Source organism: Amyelois transitella, chromosome W (assembly GCF_032362555.1).
Source record: "Amyelois transitella isolate CPQ chromosome W, ilAmyTran1.1, whole genome shotgun sequence".
In the NCBI taxonomy this organism is placed as follows: Eukaryota; Metazoa; Arthropoda; class Insecta; order Lepidoptera; family Pyralidae; genus Amyelois; species Amyelois transitella.
The window spans coordinates 8,945,063-8,963,381 of NC_083536.1; the positions used below are offsets into that span (position 1 = coordinate 8,945,063).

Below are 18,319 nucleotides of genomic sequence, written 5' to 3' on the forward strand. Positions count from 1 at the left end.
TTTTGACCTGACCCTTTACCAGGACGTCCTTAATTTGATCAAGATACGTTCGTCTAGGTCTTCCCACTCCGACCTTTCCCTCCACACTCTCCTTGTATATCTGCTTAGTCAACCTGCTTTCATTCATCCTCTCCACATGACCGAACCATCTTAACATACCCTTTTCTATTCCTGTAACTACATCTTCTTTCACATCACAACATTCCCTTATCACGCTGTTCCTTATCCTGTCACTCAATTTCACACCCATCATACTCCTTAACGCTCTCATTTCCACTGCATTTATTCTGCTTTCATGCTTCTTTTGCCATACCCAACTTTCACTCCCATACATTAATGTCGGGACCAACACGCCCCTGTGCACAGCCAGTCGAGCCTTTTTGGATAGTTTCTGACTGCTCATAAAGGCATGCAAAGCTCCATTCACCATGTTCCCCGCGTTCACTCTCCTTTCAATATCACTATCATACTTGCCATCTGATGTAAACTTTGATCCTAGATATACAAACTCTTTCACTTGCTCCACTTTTTCTCCTCCAATCAAAATATTACATGCTGTCATTTCTTTCTCCATTTCAAAAACCAGTGTTTTAGTTTTACTTACGTTCACTTTCATTCCTTTCTCTTTTAAAGCTTCATGCATACAGTTTACCATCTCCTGTAACTCCTCCGCTGATGACGCCAGTATAACCTGATCGTCGGCATAGAGCAGACATTTGACGAGTAACTCATTCATCCTTAATCCACTTTTAGACTCTTTCAAATCTGTCAAACAGCTATCCATAAATAGGTTGAACAGCCACGGTGACGCAACACATCCTTGCCTAACGCCTTTCTCAATCTTAAACCACTCAGTGTGCGCTCCGTTTATCCTGACACAAGCACTCGAATCCTCATATAAGGATTTCAGTGCTCGTATTAAGAGACTGCTCACCCCATGCATAGAAAGTGCTGACCACAATTCATTCCTCTCAACTCTGTCATAGGCCTTTTCCAGATCTACGAATGTGCAATAGACTTTTTGACTCTTGGCCAAAAACTTTTCGGCTATGCACCGCAAGGAAAAGACCTGATCAGTACATCCCATTCCCTTTCGAAATCCCGCTTGAGCATCCCATATTTTGTCATCAGTTTCATTCCTGACTCTATTAATCAATACCTTAGCATACAATTTGCCGACGACGCTAAGCAGGCTTATACCACGATAATTTTTGCAGTCCAGCTGTGACCCTTTTCCTTTGTAAAGTGGCACGATAACAGCCTTACACCAATCTTTTGGTACTCGGCCGCTTCTCCAACACAAATTGAAAAGGCAGTACAACTGACTAGCTACTACGCCTTTTCCTGCTTTAAGCATCTCGACCGACACTCTATCACACCCAGCAGCCTTTCCCGCTTTCATACTCTTAAGTGCTTCCACAATTTCGAACATTTCAATTTCGCCTTCCATCTCATTCTCTTTTTCTTCGCTATAGCAGAAATCTTTCTTATTTCCTTCCTTTTTTTCAAATAAACTTTCAAAATAGTCCTTCCATATCTTTAGTACACATTCTTCTCCTTTCACAACGCTACCATCCTGGCATCTGATCCTAGTCAGCTCTCTGGTTATAGTATTTCCTCGGGCTGACCTTACGGATTTCCAGAATACTTTCAGATTTGACTGAAAGTCTTCTGATAGCCTTTTATCAAAATCCTCTTTATACTCTTCTTTCTTTCTAATCACAGCTTTCTTAACCAAATCTTTCATTTTCTTATATTCCTTACGTGCTTCATTCACATCTTCATCTATAACCTCTTGCATTCTTAAGTTAGCTTTTGCTGCTAACAAATCCAGCCATGCTTTCTTCTTTAATCGCACAAGTTCTTGCACATCTTTACTCATCCACGCATTTTTGTGATTTTTTCCTTTCCTTCTTCTACTTACACCACACACTTCAACAGCTACTTTCACAATTCTTTCTTTAAATTCCTTCCATCCATCTTCAATATCGCTCATTTCCTCTAAATCTTCAAATTCATCCTTCAGTCTATTAATATACTTCTTACCTACATCCATATCTTGCAAATTTTCTACTTTTACGCTTTCCAAAGCGCTGGTTTGCTCCCTTACCCTGTGCCACCAGCGATTGAAGATACCCCTTATCCGGGATATCACCAGTAAATGGTCCGAGTCAATGCCAGCACCGCGATATGCACGGGTATCCAGCACTTTGTTCTTCAATCTTTCATCTACAATCACAAAGTCTATCATACTTTTTAAAATACCTTCCACTCTTGTGTAGGTGTGGATCTCTTTATGTTGAAACATTGAGTTCGACACAAAAAGATCCCACTCTAGACAAATTTCTAATACACTTCTTCCATTATCATTCACCTTTTCGTCACCAAACGCACCAAGCACCTTTTCATATCCATCACGCTTTACACCCACCCATCCATTAAAATCACCTAACATAATAATCTTCTCATTTGGCTTGGTAACTTTCAATACTTCTCTTACACTATTCCAGAACTCCTCGTTTTCGCTTTTTGCTGATGTTGTACCCCTCGAACCCACATCCCAAGGTGCATAAACACCTAGAACGAAGATCCGAGTGATTCCAACTTTCAGCCTAATCCATAGAAGACGAGGGCTGACACACTCATACTCATTCACGCACTCAGCCATTCGTGCAGAAAGAATTAGACCGACCCCTTGACAGCCTCGGCTGGTACTGGAAATTCCAGACCAATACGCCGTGTAAGGGCCGTGCTGCGTCGCGTCGCATCCTTTCCGCTTCGTTTCATTCACGCACAACACATCCAAACGTCTTTCATCCATCATCTGGCATACTTCCTCAATCTTATCCTTCATTCCTCCTCTTACATTCATCGTCGCAAAGCGGCTTTCAGCAGACCGCATACCGCTCCCGCCGGGAACGAGACGTGATGGGGTGCGGACACCATCGCCGCCATCTAGGTGCTCTTTCAAAAAATTTGCATCCATGCGATTCCCACGAGACGCTAGGGAAAAATTTTGTCCGCCCCAGCAGAGCCCCGCATGCCAGGGTAAGGCTAGCCATTACCTGGGGGTCGCCCAACCCCATGGCGGAAGTGGCACGCTCGAGACTAGGCTCGCCCCTAGCCATGCATCCATCGGCGCGGCAGACCTTAGATTGGCAGGGATTTACATTAAAGAGGAATCCCAAGTCTATCCCTTAGTCGGCTCTTACGACATCCGTGGGAAAGAGATGGAGTGGTCCTATTCTTTTGTAATGGTGCCGGGAACCACACGGCAAATAAATAAATAAATAAATAAATAAATAAATGCTACTCAGTGTATGTGAGATATTTTCATCAGAGTCCTCCTGTATGCCATTAAACAGCAAAATTTTCCTATGAGCCCTAATTTCAATTGAGTCAATTCTACTGCTCAAATTATGGATCTGTTGTTGTAGCAGAAGGAAGATTGAATGCACAATTCTTGAAATCGGAGTACTCTTCCTGCAACTGACTAACTTCCGCGGCAGGAGTCATAGTGAGCCGCTTCTCAAAATTGGCCATACGATCAGCCAGTGACTTCTCCAATTGCTTCTGTGTCATCTGTATTTGCTCCAGTTCAAAATTATTTGATGTCTCTGTAATGTATTACATTAATAAATGACAGTCGTTGTGGTGTGACGTAAGCAAGTGGAGCGGCAGCACGGGTTGTTCTGTCACTTTACGGCGTATGCCAGACTAGAGCGGGTGTGTGCACAAATCAAGTTGTTGTAAATTTCAACAAATATTATTGTACGATAGTATATTTGGCGACCCTGCAAGAGATAAAGAGCCTAAAGGCAAGTACCTTAATTATTTTATTAGTACCTATATAAAAAAATACTTAAATCAACAACGGAAAAATCACCTACAAATTTGAAACCTTTTGCCCTAACAGTGAAACATTACAAAGGTGTGAAGAATTACAAAAGTATTAAACACCTACACATAATATTTTTGTTGTTTTTCATTGGTACAAAATTTATCTAAAATAATAAATTAAAAAACTAATAATAAATTATTATGTATTTGTTATTTTCCCGTTTCATATATTTTTTTACTTTATTTTTGCAAAAATGGTTGCTAAGCAACGAAAATTGCGTTTTTTTATGTCATTTGAAACCATTGACAAATAAGTCTCTGACGTGAAAATGTATATGAAGGTATAAATATGTATACATAATCTAAGTTTAAATCGGTAAACAAAAAGAAGTAAGGTAAGGTAACATCTTAATAAAATAATGAAACTTATTTAATTGTTTTGTTTAATGCACGTGCATAGATACCACTGTTTAGTTGTATTATTTCTTACTATTGCGGGTAAATAATTGGGTGTAAATTTAATACTAATAATATGTAAATCCTGTGATTGACAATAATAAATATAAATAGTTCTAATATAAAAAAAATATATAATCCTAATATTTTCCTGTTAGAGGTAAAGAGGTTATATAAACCAGAGGTAATTTGATACTTCAATATTAAATGGTACCTATAAATTCGTGTTGATTAGAGGTAGTTAATTTTGCTATCACATCGAAAAAAAAGATACGAATATTTTTCTACCCGCTAAAATTACCATTCACACGAGTGACATTGACACTAAAGACACCCGGAATCAAGTGTCAATCAAATTGATTAGTGACAAGAGTACGTTCCATTACAGTCAATATGCCGACAGTAGGCTGCTGCAATTTGAGCCCGGGAAATAAAATGCATTATAAAGTTTGTAAAGATTGCAAAAAGATTTTTCACCTAGATTGTTTGTCTGCCTGTCTGTTGATATAGCCAGTGCGGGGTCCTCTAAGGACTGGAAATGCCCACTATGCAGACAAAAGATACGAAATCATGACAATACACCAGTGCGGTCTCAATTATCCAGCACATCCCATGTAAAAGAAACAAAGAGCTCTGAGATATATCTGCAAAGGTCTAGCAAAAGACAAGCACTATCATCACCACCAGGAAGTGATGACCGTGACTATTTTAAAAACATTGTTAGAGAGGTGTTAAGGGAAGAACTCAAGGATGCAATACAGCAGATAAGTTCTAATGTATATTCAAAAATAAGCAACGATATATGCTCCATCAAAGATGAACTTAAGGATTTCAACGACAGCATGAACTTTCTTAGCACCCGATACGACGAGATGCTTGCTACCCAAAAAACATCATCGAAATCAATTGTTGATCTACAAACAAAGAATCTTAACATGAACGCCAATGTTGATAAACTCAACCATCGTATAAATAAACTTGAACAACAAGCTCGTTCATCTAATATAGAGGTTCAATGCGTACCAGAATAGGGAAGATGCAAATATGATATTTATGAAAATTTTACGTATAAAATGTTAAAAAAATATAAAAGAAGAACTTCTTCAACGTTTTTATTTTAAATTATGTTGATTTTTAGCAATTATTACGAATTAAAATTACGTTAAACGAAACGCATTTCAAAACACCAATCAGCGTTCAGTGACGTCACTCGTGCTGTGTCAACTTTTAGAAGTTAACTTTGCGATTAATAGGCAGTAGTGCTTTATTTACGTATTATTTACGTTTTTAATAAAAATGGAAGTTAGATTTAATAAAACAGACTCCAAAAATTTACCAAAAAAAATTTTTTGTCGTGAGTGCAGAGTTTTCAAGTGTAGAAATGAAAGGCACTAAATTAGTACGGTATGCATGAATGTTTTTAAACGTTGTTTGCATTTTATTCAGCAATTTCTAAACATAGCAGTTATAATTTAGCTCAACGAGAGAATCTTACGGCGATAACGCAATCGGTTATGTGCAAATTAAAAGAGATGGAGATGGATTAATTATGTACAGTGAAAAGCTTAGTTCTGTCCTGCCAATGCGAAGATTGTGCAGCTTCTGCAGGCCAAGTATTACGACATTAATGAATAATTAAACTGTTCATAAAGAAGATTATTTTAAATGCTATGAGGTATTTATTATCATGACTAAAACTTTATCATATACAGGTGGGTGCAAGCATGCTACTGCACTATTGCTATGGTGCACAGAAGGTCTGAGCAGCCTCTAATTACGTCCGTCACATGCTATTGGAAGAAGTCGAAATTATCTACATGTGCTTCTGGAAAATCTGTCATAAAAGCCAAAAAAATGGGTCAAGTTTCAGTCAATCACAGTTTCTCTCAAGTAAGCAGCTTTTTTATTTAAAGAGATTGAAAAGAAGTTAAATGTGTGTTACAATAATAACTGCATATTTTTAGGTGGATATTTGTAGATGCTGTCAATAAAAAAGATTGTCAGGGAAGTATTCTTCGCTACTTTCAATAAGACAAGCATTCATAAGGTGTGTTCAAGCTTGATTGGAAAGTTGGACTCTCCAGAATCATTTCTTGAAGCATTATCAAAGCAAATGACCACTGATAATATAAATATGGTATTTTCCACCACCAAACATCAAAGTGATTCACCAATGTGGTTTGAGTTGAGGTAAGTAGTAAAACTTCTAGCTTAGTTTTGTTAATTGTATTTATCACTAAAATACCATGAATAAAAAAAAATATTTTGACAAAATAAACTCATTATCATACTCACATAACATAAACTTGATTGGCATATTAGCTGTATATAAGTTTATTTTTCTATTTTACAGGTACGGCAGAATTACTGGCTCAACTCTTTATGAAGCCGCTCACTGTAGAACTATAAATGGTTCCCTTCTGAACGCAATTATGGGAGAACATTCAAAATTTACTTCCATTGCGATGAGTAGAGGGAAAATACTAGAAAAAAAAGTTCTCAAAGTAGTAAGCAAGAAAGAAAAGGTAAGTTCGGTGGTTTTTGTTTGTTTGAATATTATGAATAAAAGAATCAGATTGAAATTGAAGAAGCTGGATTACTTCTTAATGCCGAGTATCCTATTTTTGGAGCAACACCTGACGGGCTTACTGAAAATTATACAATAGAAGTCAAATATCCTTCAACCGAAGCTGCCATACTTTCCTATGTGAAATACAATAAAATAACAACAAAATGTTGTGTGCCATATGATAACAGCATTGTATCTGTAATGAATATTGCAAAGAAATTCTGGATAGATGCTGTATTTCCGAAATTAAAAGATATATATAATATATAAGCACATTTTTTTGTTTTTCAAATATTTCATAAATTTATTAAATAAAACTATGCTTCGAAAATATTGTTTTTTATTCAATTTTAATTAAAGGTGATTAACAAGTGCACAACAAATGATTATACTATAGTCTATTTGGGGTATGAGAAAATGATCTACACAGGCATTTAGAAACTTTGTTAAAGTAGATGGACACATAGGCACAAAACATGAATCAACACGACTTTTTATCCGAATTTTTTCGGTATTATGTCTTGTGATCACTTGATGTGGATGGATATTCCATTTTAAATTATTACAAAAAACTTAGTGGAAAGTCGAGAAAATTTGCAATTTATGATAATCAACCAGTGTTTCCACTATAAAAATTTTCTTTCCCCATGCCTCAATTCCGATTTCCCCTTTTCAGAACTTTTTTCCCCTCAAAAATTATTTTGCTGTAGTTTTGGCACTTTTGTTGTAACTAAAAGTTTAATTTTTAAATATATTTTTTTTATAAATATATACGGGACAAATTACACTGATTGAGTTAGCCTCGAAGTAAGTTCGAGACTGTGTTACGAGATACTAACTCAACGATACTTTGTATATTTTATAATAAATACTTATATAGATAAACATCCAAGACCCAAACCAATCAGAAAAAGTTCTTTTCTCATCATGCCCTGACCGGGATTCGAACCCGGGACCTCTGGTGTCACAGACAAGCGTACTACCGCTGCGCCAAAGAGGCCGTCGATATAATTTTATATATAATAAAAATTAATATATGATTACCTAAAATTTCCCCTTTTTCTTCCCCTCTGGACCCTGATTACCCCTTAAAAGGGGAATTTCCCCTCATTGTGGAAACACTGTAATCAACGAAGGCAAGCACGACCAGTGTCAGACACGTGTGACGTCATTGGAAGTGTAGGTCCGTTTTGGCGCGAAAATTTAAACGATCAGTTTAAAGCCGCATTTTTTTACGATAAATTAGATTGTTTTAATTTTTTTAATATGTTAAGACCTATTTTACATGGAATTCTTTAAAATGAAATCAAAACTAAAATTATTGCATGTTCCCTATTCAAAAATGAAAATTTATTGACAGTTATTACTCAAATAGAAAATACAGTTGGCTGTTCATTGGAACCGGACCAAATCATAACATGCACAAGAACTGCCAAAATGAACAGAGTGTCTACACGCCCCAAATCTATTGTTGTACAATTTAAAAACACTTCAATTCGTGACTCTGTTTTAGCAGCGGTGATAAAATACAATAAATCACATTCCCAGGACAAGCTAAACACCGCACATATTGGAATAAGTGGAAAGATAAAACCAATATTTGTTGCAGAGCATCTTTCACCGGCAAACAAAGCTCTGCATGCTGCAGTTAGGATAAAAGCAAAAGAATTGAATATTAAATACGTATGGGTGAGAAATGGCAAAATTTTTGCAAGAAAAAATGATGATTCGGATTACGTATTGATAAACGATGTTAATTCTCTCGAAAAAATCTCAAAATAAGAGTAACCGTCTTTTGGGTATTAGCGTGCTTTTGTCTCATTTAAATTCATTAATAATGGTTAGGATCTATTATCAGAACTGTGGCGGACTTCGGTCTAAAATAAGTGGTTTTTATAGACAAGTGTTAAGTTGTGATTATGAAGTTATAGTTATAAATGAAACATGGCTGAATATTAGTGTTCTTAGTTCTGAACTGTTTTGTCAGAAGTACAACGTTTATAAAAGAGACCGGGAAGCATCTGGAGGGGCCAATAAAAAGGAAGATGGTGGAGGTGTTCTGATGGCAGTTTCCAAAAATATGAAATCTAAAAGGTTAGACTGTCACGAGAGTTCTTTGGAGGATGTTTGGGGTCTCTCTTGATGTTGTTATGGACGGTCAGAAAACTAATAATTTAATATTGTATACTGCGTATTTACCGCCACCGGTTACAAGTCAAACTGTTAAATTGGTGACTGATAATTGTAATAGGGTTATCGATCAATACGTGGATAGGGACTGTAACTTCTTTATAATAGGAGACTTCAACCTCAGTTGCATTGATTGGCAAGAACTCAGTGGTGAATCATCGGTTGCTCATCTTCCCCTTCGAACTCAGATGCTCATTGATTTCATAAACGATAATAACCTAGTGCAAAGTAATCATATTTTAAACTCCATGAACAGAATACTGGATTTGGTAATTAGTGACATGCCCAATTGCACTGTCGAAACCGTAACGGATACTTTGAGTAAAGTGAATTCCATCCATCCTCCCCTTCAAATTATTATCCCGTATATAGGTGGGGGAGAGACTAGACTAGAATCCAATCAACATACCGAAAGACGTAATTTTCACAAGGCAGACTTTTTGTCTTTACAAGAATATTTATCGGGTTTAGACTGGTGTAATATATAAAAAAATGAAAAGGGTGTCGACTCCATGGTGGAAATTTTCTACGATCATATGAATACTGCCATAGAAAAATTTGTTCCTCTTACACGACATCAGACTTGTAAATCTAAATATCCTCCTTGGTACAACTTTAATCTAATAAAACGCTTACGTGAAAGAAATAGAATGCTACGCAAGGTATAAAAAAATTACAATGATATGGATAAATTAACTTTAAACATGCTGAATAAGAGATATGAAAGACTGAATAAAGAATGTTACAAAAGTTATCACAATGACTTGGAGGACAAAATAACACATAACCCAAAATATTTCTGGTCTTTCATCAAGAGCAAAAGAGGAAATAAAACAACTTTCCCGCCTACACTATCTGATGGATCTAATATCTTCTCCTCGGTGTATAGTGATAATTCAGAGTCAACCAGTGAGTTTATCGAAAATAACACGGTTGACACTACTCACATTGCTGCAGGTGATTGTTTTTCGACATTTTATATAACCAGAGAAGATATCGAAGATAAGCTTAAAAGTTTAAACGTAAATAAAGGAGCTGGCCCGGATAACATCCCGCCCTCTTTTGTTGTACCGCTTTCGCTCGTGTTATCGGTTCCTTTGCATATTATATTCAACCTATCTTTAAAAGAAGGGGTATTTCCTAAAAGATGGAAGACAGCAAAAGTAGTTCCGATATTCAAATCTAACGATGATTCATTAGTCAGTAATTATAGAGGCATTTCTGTATTATCAATTTTCGGGAGAGTTTTTGAAGCATTTATAAGTCCCTCATTGCAGAGATTTTTCCGACCACTTATATCAGATCATCAACATGGATTTGTCCCGGGCAGGTCCACCACAACAAATTTGGTATCATTTACAGAAGTTGTGGTAGAAGCCCTAGATGCAAATAAACAAGTGGATGTAATTTATACTGATTTCAGCAAGGCGTTTGATAAGGTGTCACATCAGAAACTTATTAAACCAGTTTCTCAACCTTGTCGTAGAATCCCCGTTCCCCTTGAGTCCAAAATAAATGCTAAAATTCAAGAACTGTTAGATGCTGATATCATTGAACCTGTTAACGGTCCATCAGACTGGGTAAGCCCTTTGGTCCCAGTTCTCAAGGAGAATGGAGATGCTCGCGTGTGCCTGGACATGAGGCAAGCCAACAAAGCAATTATTAGAGAAAAGCATCCCTTACCAACTATGAAACAGCTTCTCCCTAAGTTCAGAAATGCGAAGATGTTTTCTAAATTAGATATTAGAAATGCATTCCATCAAATTGAACTTAGCGAGGACTGCAGATATATAACAACATTTATTTGCAACAGAGGATTGTTTAGATATAAGCGCCTCATGTTTGGCATATCGTGCGCTCCTGAATTTTTCCAGAAAACGCTTGAGAAAATACTTTTGCCTTGTGAAGGCGTCGTCAATTTTATTGATGATATCGTTGTTTTTGGAAGCGACTCCGAACATGGAGAGAGACTAAAGAAACTTTTACAGGTTTTGAAGGATAATAACGTCATTCTAAATGAAGGAAAATGTTCTTTCAGTGTTAGACAGATACAGTTCCTTGGACATCAATTATCGTGTAATGGGGTGAAACCTCTGGACATATATGTCAGTTTGATTCAGTCATTTAGAGAACCTAAGGTAATAGAGGAAGTCCAGAGCTTCTTGGGTCTCGTAAATTATGTAGGAAAATGGATCCCCCATTTAGCTACGTTGACTGATCCACTGCGAGAGCTCTTGCGATTAAAATTGTCTAAAGGTGCTAACATCTCATGTCATTGGCAGAGCAAGCAGTCTAAAGCATTTGCGATGCTGAAAAAGGCACTTAACAATATTCACACTTTAGGGTACTACAATCCACAAGATGTTCTATCTTACAAGTATTTGCTGATGCTAGTCCAGTAGGTTTAGGCGCCGTTCTAGTTCAACATGGTGTTCAGGGACCACGTATTATTGCATATGGTAATAAAAGTTTGAGTGATCGAGAAAAACGATATTGCCAAACAGAAAAAGAAGCTTTAGCTTTAGTATGGTCTGTTGAGCACTTTAATATGTATTTATTTGGTAAAGACCAATTTGAACTAATAACCGACCATAAACCATAAGAGGTAATTTTTGGACCAAATTCTAAACCATGCGCACGAATCGAACGCTGGGTTTTGCGTTTACAATCGTATAAATTTTAAATCGTATATATTCCTGGTAAAAATAATACCCGACCTACTTTCACGAATGTGTATGCAAAACTCAGCACCACAACCATTTGATGACGATAACTATCTGAATTTGGTTATAGATCAATCTTGTCCCACAGCAATCACTTTAACCGAATTATCACTGGCATCTGAAGCAGATACAGAGTTGCAGTTAGTTAAAAAGGGTGTTTTCAACAGTAATTGGGATCAAAGTGTGACCAATTACAAAATTTTCGAACATGAACTGTGTTTCCAAGATAATATATTTTGCGGCAAAATAAGATTGTAATACCAACGAGCTTGAGATTAAAAGTGCTGGCATCGGCCCATGAAGGTCATCCAGGTATTGTTGCGATGAAAACTCGATTGCGATCTAAAGTTTGGTGGCCGAAGGTAGACAAAGACGCGGAACATTATGTAAGATCGTGTAAGGGTTGCACTTTGGTCTCAGCTCCAAATCCTCCTAATCCCATGCGTAGACGTAAACTTTCCTCCCAGCCATGGGTAGATGTAGCAATAGACCATCTGGGCCCGTTACCAAGTGGTCACTATATCCTCGTGATTATCGATTATTACAGTCGATGCAAGAAGGTAAGGATCACTAAAATTGCAGATTCAGCACAAACGATAAAAATACTCAAAGAAATATTTTCTCGATTAGGTACACCGGTGGGCACTACTGCCGATAACGGTCCCCAGTTTATTAGCGCAGACTTTAAATCTTTTTGTGAGGAATATGTTATACGATTTTTTTTTTTTTTGGGACAAATTACACAGATTGAGTTAGCCTCGAAGTAAGTTCGAGACTTGTGTTACGAGATACTAACTCAACGATAATATATTTTATAATAAATAATAAATACTTATATAGATAAACATCCAGGACCCAGGACAATCAGAAAAAGTTCTTTTCTCATCATGCCCTGGCCGGGATTCGAACCCGGGACCTCCGGTGTCACAGACAAGCGTACTACCGCTGCGCCACAGGAGGCCGTCAAAAGATTATTTCATAGTATCCCTTATTGGCCTCAACAAAACGGCGAGGTTGAGAGGCAGAATCGGGATATATTAAAAAGATTGCGCATTAGCCAAAGCCAGAAATCTAACTGGCAAGACGATTTACTCAAGTATTTAACAATGTATAATAGTACATCCCATTCTACTACAGGTAGAACTCCCGCCGAACTGTTTTTAGACGACAATTTCGTGACAAGCTGCCTTCCCTCTTAGATGTTGAGTTCACAGATTGTGACCAAGAAACCAGAGATAGAGATGCAGAAATGAAAACAAAAGGTAAAGAATATGCTGACAGGAAGAGACAAGCTAAGGAAACAGACATTCAAATCAGGGAAAAGGTTTATACAAAGAATTTAATAAAAGAAAATAAATTGTCTACAACATTTAACAATGTGCCTTATACAGTAACAAAACAGAAAGGAAACGACATGGAAATAGAAAATGAAGAAACGGGACAGCGATTGCGTAGAAATTTGGTACATTTAAAAAGAGTTGAAGGAAAATGGGAAGTATGTAATGACGGAAATGAAGAACATAAAAATGATTTCGACAACGAAAACATCTCAGTCAATAATAATTATTTTAAGATTTGTGAACTCTGGTTGAATGTCACTTAAATAATTCATGATTTCATTGTTATTAGAAAATGTTGTTTTGTTTATTTCAATTTTTGTAAAAGGTAGATGTAATGTATTACATTAATAAATGACAGTCGTTTTGGTGTGACGTAAGCAAGTGGAGCGGCAGCACGGGTTGTTCTGTCACTTTACGGCGTATGCCAGACTAGAGCGGGTATGTGCACAAATCAAGTTGTTGTAAATTTCAACAAATATTATTGTACGACAGTCAGTCTACATAGTTCCTTGTTTTATTTTTTGTTTTATATACGTTGGCTGTCTTGCTATACTTATGTATATTGTAAGTTTCTCAGTAAGTGAATTGTTATTTCTTTATGAGGAAATAAAAGTTCTTTAAACCAAACGCCTTACTCATATCAAAAAAGACAGCATGACTGGTACACGTTTATCCATCGGTTCCAGAATTTTATTTATGAGATGGAAGGTGGCAAGTGTCGTGGATTTTCCTTTTTGAAATGCATTCTGTTCTGGTTTGATTATTTTAAACTTATCAAGGATCTTATAAGAGTAAGACACGTGAGGTAAGCTTTTTCAAATATTTTAGTTATTATAGGTAAAAGAGCAATCGGTCGACAATTATCGACACAAATCTCGGGGACCTTTTTTGTACCTTTGACACCTTAAGTTTATCGGGAAATACACCGGTACTGAAGGATAGATTTATTAAATACGAGTATGTCAGAACTTGTGCAATCTCATGAGCATAAGCTTTTAATATGCTAGTTTGTATTTATTTATTTACTAATTTATGTACACAGAAAACATCGAGACTGATAAACACAAGAAACAAAATTACAAAGGTTCTGCTTATTTCAAAAGAAATCTCTTCCAGCAGACCCGAGATAGGAGACATGATGGAAAGGGTGACAGGCGTGTACTCCACTCACACAACTAATAATAGACATACATAAACAAATACATAAATAAAATATAATAAAATACATATATAAATACAAAATAATAAACTTACATAAAGTAAATACAATATATACCAAATTAGCAAGGCTTGGAGAGGTAATAAATTTTAATTAATTTTTTAAATTGGGACAGTGATTTAGAGTCACGTATCTCAGGAGGCAGTGAGTTCCACAATCTAACAGCATGGACAGAGAAGGAGTTGGAGAAAGTGGCCGAACGATGCGTAGGGAATTTAAGCATGGTCCTACGATGAGACCTGCATGGAGTATCGACAGGACAAACAAAGGTGAAGCGGTTGCGCAGATATGAGGGGTATGCAGGATTATAGAGAGTATTGTAAAGAAGGCAAAGTATTCTCATATTTCTACGCAAACGAATGGTCAGCCAGTTTAGTTGCCTACGAAACTCCGAGACGTGATCATACTTCTTGAGGCCAAAAATGAATCGGATACACAAATTCTGTAGACGTTCCAGTTTATCAAGGAGTTCCTCGGTAGCATCCAAAAAGCACGCGTCAGCATAGTCGAGGAGAGGAAGAATGAGGGATTGACATAAGGAAACTTTAGTTTGAACGGGCAAAAAATTTTGGAGACACTTCAAAGTGTGGAAGGAATAGTGTACCTTGCGACTAACCTCGTGAACGTGCTTCGACCAGCTAAGTGTAGAATCCAAAATAACACCAAGGTTCTTCGCAGATTCCGCAAAAGCTATAACCGAACCATCCAGAAGTAATGGGGGTAAGTCACACAGGTTAATACGACTGCGTAGATGCTTACCACCAATGAGCATAGCCTGAGATTTCGATGGATTTATTAATAACCCAAAGGGGCTAGCCCAGCGACTCAGCTTGCATAAGTCATCGTTCATGGAAGCCACAGTTGTCTCAACCTCATCAACCAAGCAATGCCGGTAAAGCTGCAAGTCGTCTGCATAGAGATGTATACTAGAAGATAGAATATTAGTAACAGTATTAATAAACACAGAGAAAAGCAAAGGAGAAAGGACACCACCCTGGGGTACACCAGCACTGAGCTCACGCCAGTCAGAGGAGATCTCTTCAAGGCGAACACACTGCGAGCGACCCCGAAGGTAGGAAGAAAACCAGGCAAGAGCAACAGGTGACACGTTAATAGACCGGAGAGTTCCGAGAAGGATATTTGTTTGTATATCATCATAACCACAGGAGTTAGTCAATTCTAACGACATTATTATTTTAATTATTTCGTTTGTATCTACAGGTGTCAAGAAAAGGCTAGCATGATTTGATTTGAGATTATAATTTTATGTATTACTTTTGCTTTTATTATTTGGCAAATTAACAAAGTGTCTATAAAATGCATTTGAAAATTTCTATTGGATTGTTTATCATGTCATTATCAATTTTTAAATTGTCCATTTCAATTTTTGTAATTTATTTATGTGTGATAAATTAAGTAAGCTTGTGGTCTTCTTCTTTTTTTTGTGATTTACATATTTGTTCTAGATTTTTAATTTTTGTCTTGCTGCCTGTTATTTTCTTCTTAAGTGTACTGTTTTCTAATAATAGTTTTTCTATTTCACTATCGGCCGCTTGAAGCTTTCTTTCCAGTTCGACAATTTTTATTTTCATCTCTTCTATCTCGACGTAATTATTTACATACTAGCTTCCCCCCGCGACTCCGTCCGCGCGGATGTCGATCTTCGCGTGGATGGTTTATTTCTCCATTTTGAGTAACTCTGACAATGACATCTTATACATATCTATTGGACCTAATTACGGCTAGGCCTATAATAATTAAAGAGATTTCTCTATTGAGCTACTGCTGTTGAGTTCGCGTTCTGTAGTAAGTAGTACATACATACATACATATGATCACGTCTTTATCCCTTACGGGGTAAACAGAGCCAACAGTCTTGAAAAGGCTGATAGGTCACGTTCAGCTGTTTGTCTTAATGATAGAATTGAGATTCATATAGTGACGGGTTGCTAGCCCATCGCCTAGAAGAAGAATCCCAAGTTTAAAAGCCTATCCCTTAATCGCCTTTTCCGACATCCATGGGAACGAGATGGAGTGGTCCTATTCTTTTTTTTAATGGTGCCGGGCACCACACGGCAGTAGTTGTAAGTAGTCCGGTCAATTTAGACCAAAAAATAAGAATGAAGCTACATTAATTCCCATCAAGCTGAAAATGAGTATAATTGTTTAAAACACAATCAAAAGCATTATTACAAAATTCCCCATGATTCCGGTTTAAGGAAAAAAAAATTAACCAAGGTCAAAGGTAAAAAAATGGGATTTTCACGATTTTCTTCAAAACGGTAAGTTTTATGGGAAAATTACCTCAGACATAGATCATAAAGTTATCTATAAAAAGGAATCAATATTTTTTTTCAATCAAGCTATCGTTTCTGAGATAAAACGATGCAAAAAGTTGCAAGCGTCATAGTATGCACATGTTTCCACGCCACCTCTGAGGTAGTGTACTATTAGTGCGTTTTTTTTTAACATTTTTATTATTAAACTTGAAAAAGTCTGAAATAGGTTAGAATAAACGATTTTGGAATAAATGTTTTCACTACGCAGTGGCACTGAAAACTAACTTTAGCATTTATTATTTAAAAAAATTAGGGAATAAATATGGGAATTAATGTAGCTTCGAATGTCTAGATTGACCGGACTAAAGTATTTTTTTCATAGTAATTAGTAGCGGCCCGCGTGTGCCGCAAACGGTTCAAGCTAAATCCCACTTTCGGCGCTACAAATTACGGCGCTGAATCCGCTGCGGGTAACGTAACGTGTGTTCGCGGTTCTACCGAACAACGTCTATGGATAAACTGAAAAATTAAGATTTTTTTCGTCGTATTTTTCCAGGATAAAATGTATCCTATTTTATGCTCAGGATAATAAGGTATAATTATAACAAGTTTCATCAAAATCGAACCGTTGTTTTCACGTGATGCCTGAACATACAGATAGACAGACAAAATTTTTTTTAATCACATATTTGTGTTTGGTATCGATCCAGTAACACCCCCTGCTATTTATTTTTTCAATATTTTCAATGTACAGAATTGACCCTTCTACAGATTTATTATATGTAAAGAAAAGAAAAGATATTTCAGACTTTTTCAAGTTTAATAATAAAAATGTTAAAAAAAACGCTAATAGTACACTACCTCAGAGGTGGCGTGGAAACGCGTGCATATTATGACGCTTGCAACTTTTTGCATCGTTATAACTCAGAAACGGTAGCTTTATTGAAAAAAACTATTGATACCTTTTTTATACATAACTTTATGATTTACAATTTATGTCTGAGGTAATTTTCCGATTTGAAAAACTTACCGTTTTAAAGAAAATCGCGAAACACCCATTTTTGGCCTTGGGTAATTTTTTTTCCTTAAACCGGAATCATGGGGAATTTGAAATAATGCTTTTGATTGTGTTTTAAACAGTTATACTCATTTTCAGCTTGATGGGAATTAATGTAGCTTCGAATATCTAGATTGACCGGACTAAAGTATTTTTTTCATAGTAATTAGTGCCCGCGTGTGCCGCAAACGGTTAGAATAGAATAGAATAGAATAGAATAGATTTATTTTCAAAATTGAATACAAGGTATCACTTATTGACGTCACATAACTTAAATCTAATTATAACTACTACCGCTTCCAAAGCGCATGTGTAGAAGAAGCGGCGGAACAAACTACACTGCAGCATTTTCATAGGACGTCAATTTACAAATATAGATCTCTTAAATCTAAATCGTGGACGAATGCACATTGTCTACATTAAAAAACATGTATGAATGTAGAACTGATTATGTCAATACGAATATTTCGTCAAATAAAATAAATATAAAATAAAATATGTACATACTGTACAAATTATGTCAAGATCATGTCAAAAATACACAAGCATTTAAGAGGCCATTATGTCCAGCTCGGGCCACACATGTTTATCATTAATATAATCATCCGTGCTGTAATAGGCTTTCCTACAAAGCTCAACTTTAATA

The 18,319-nt window shown here is 36.5% G+C and overlaps 1 protein-coding gene across 1 annotated transcript; it reads left to right on the forward strand.

Moving 5' to 3' along the window:
• Nucleotides 1-6,288: 6,288 nt before the first annotated feature.
• Nucleotides 6,289-8,197, forward strand: LOC132904241 (uncharacterized). The gene is made up of 3 exons (XM_060954163.1): nt 6,289-6,486; nt 6,650-6,821; nt 6,872-8,197. Exons 1-3 carry the CDS (start codon nt 6,410-6,412, stop codon nt 7,133-7,135), a joined length of 513 nt encoding a protein of 170 aa, XP_060810146.1. The 5' UTR covers nt 6,289-6,409; the 3' UTR covers nt 7,136-8,197.
• The last annotated feature ends 10,122 nt before the right edge of the window (nt 8,198-18,319 follow it).

Coding starts and splice junctions, on each gene's coding strand:
- LOC132904241 (XM_060954163.1), top strand. CDS start 6,410: ATGACCACTGATAATATAAATATGGTATTTTCCACCACCAAACATCAA. Junction 6,487..6,649: donor CCAATGTGGTTTGAGTTGAG/GTAAGTAGTAAA, acceptor TCTATTTTACAG/GTACGGCAGAATTACTGGCT. Junction 6,822..6,871: donor TAGTAAGCAAGAAAGAAAAG/GTAAGTTCGGTG, acceptor TAAAAGAATCAG/ATTGAAATTGAAGAAGCTGG.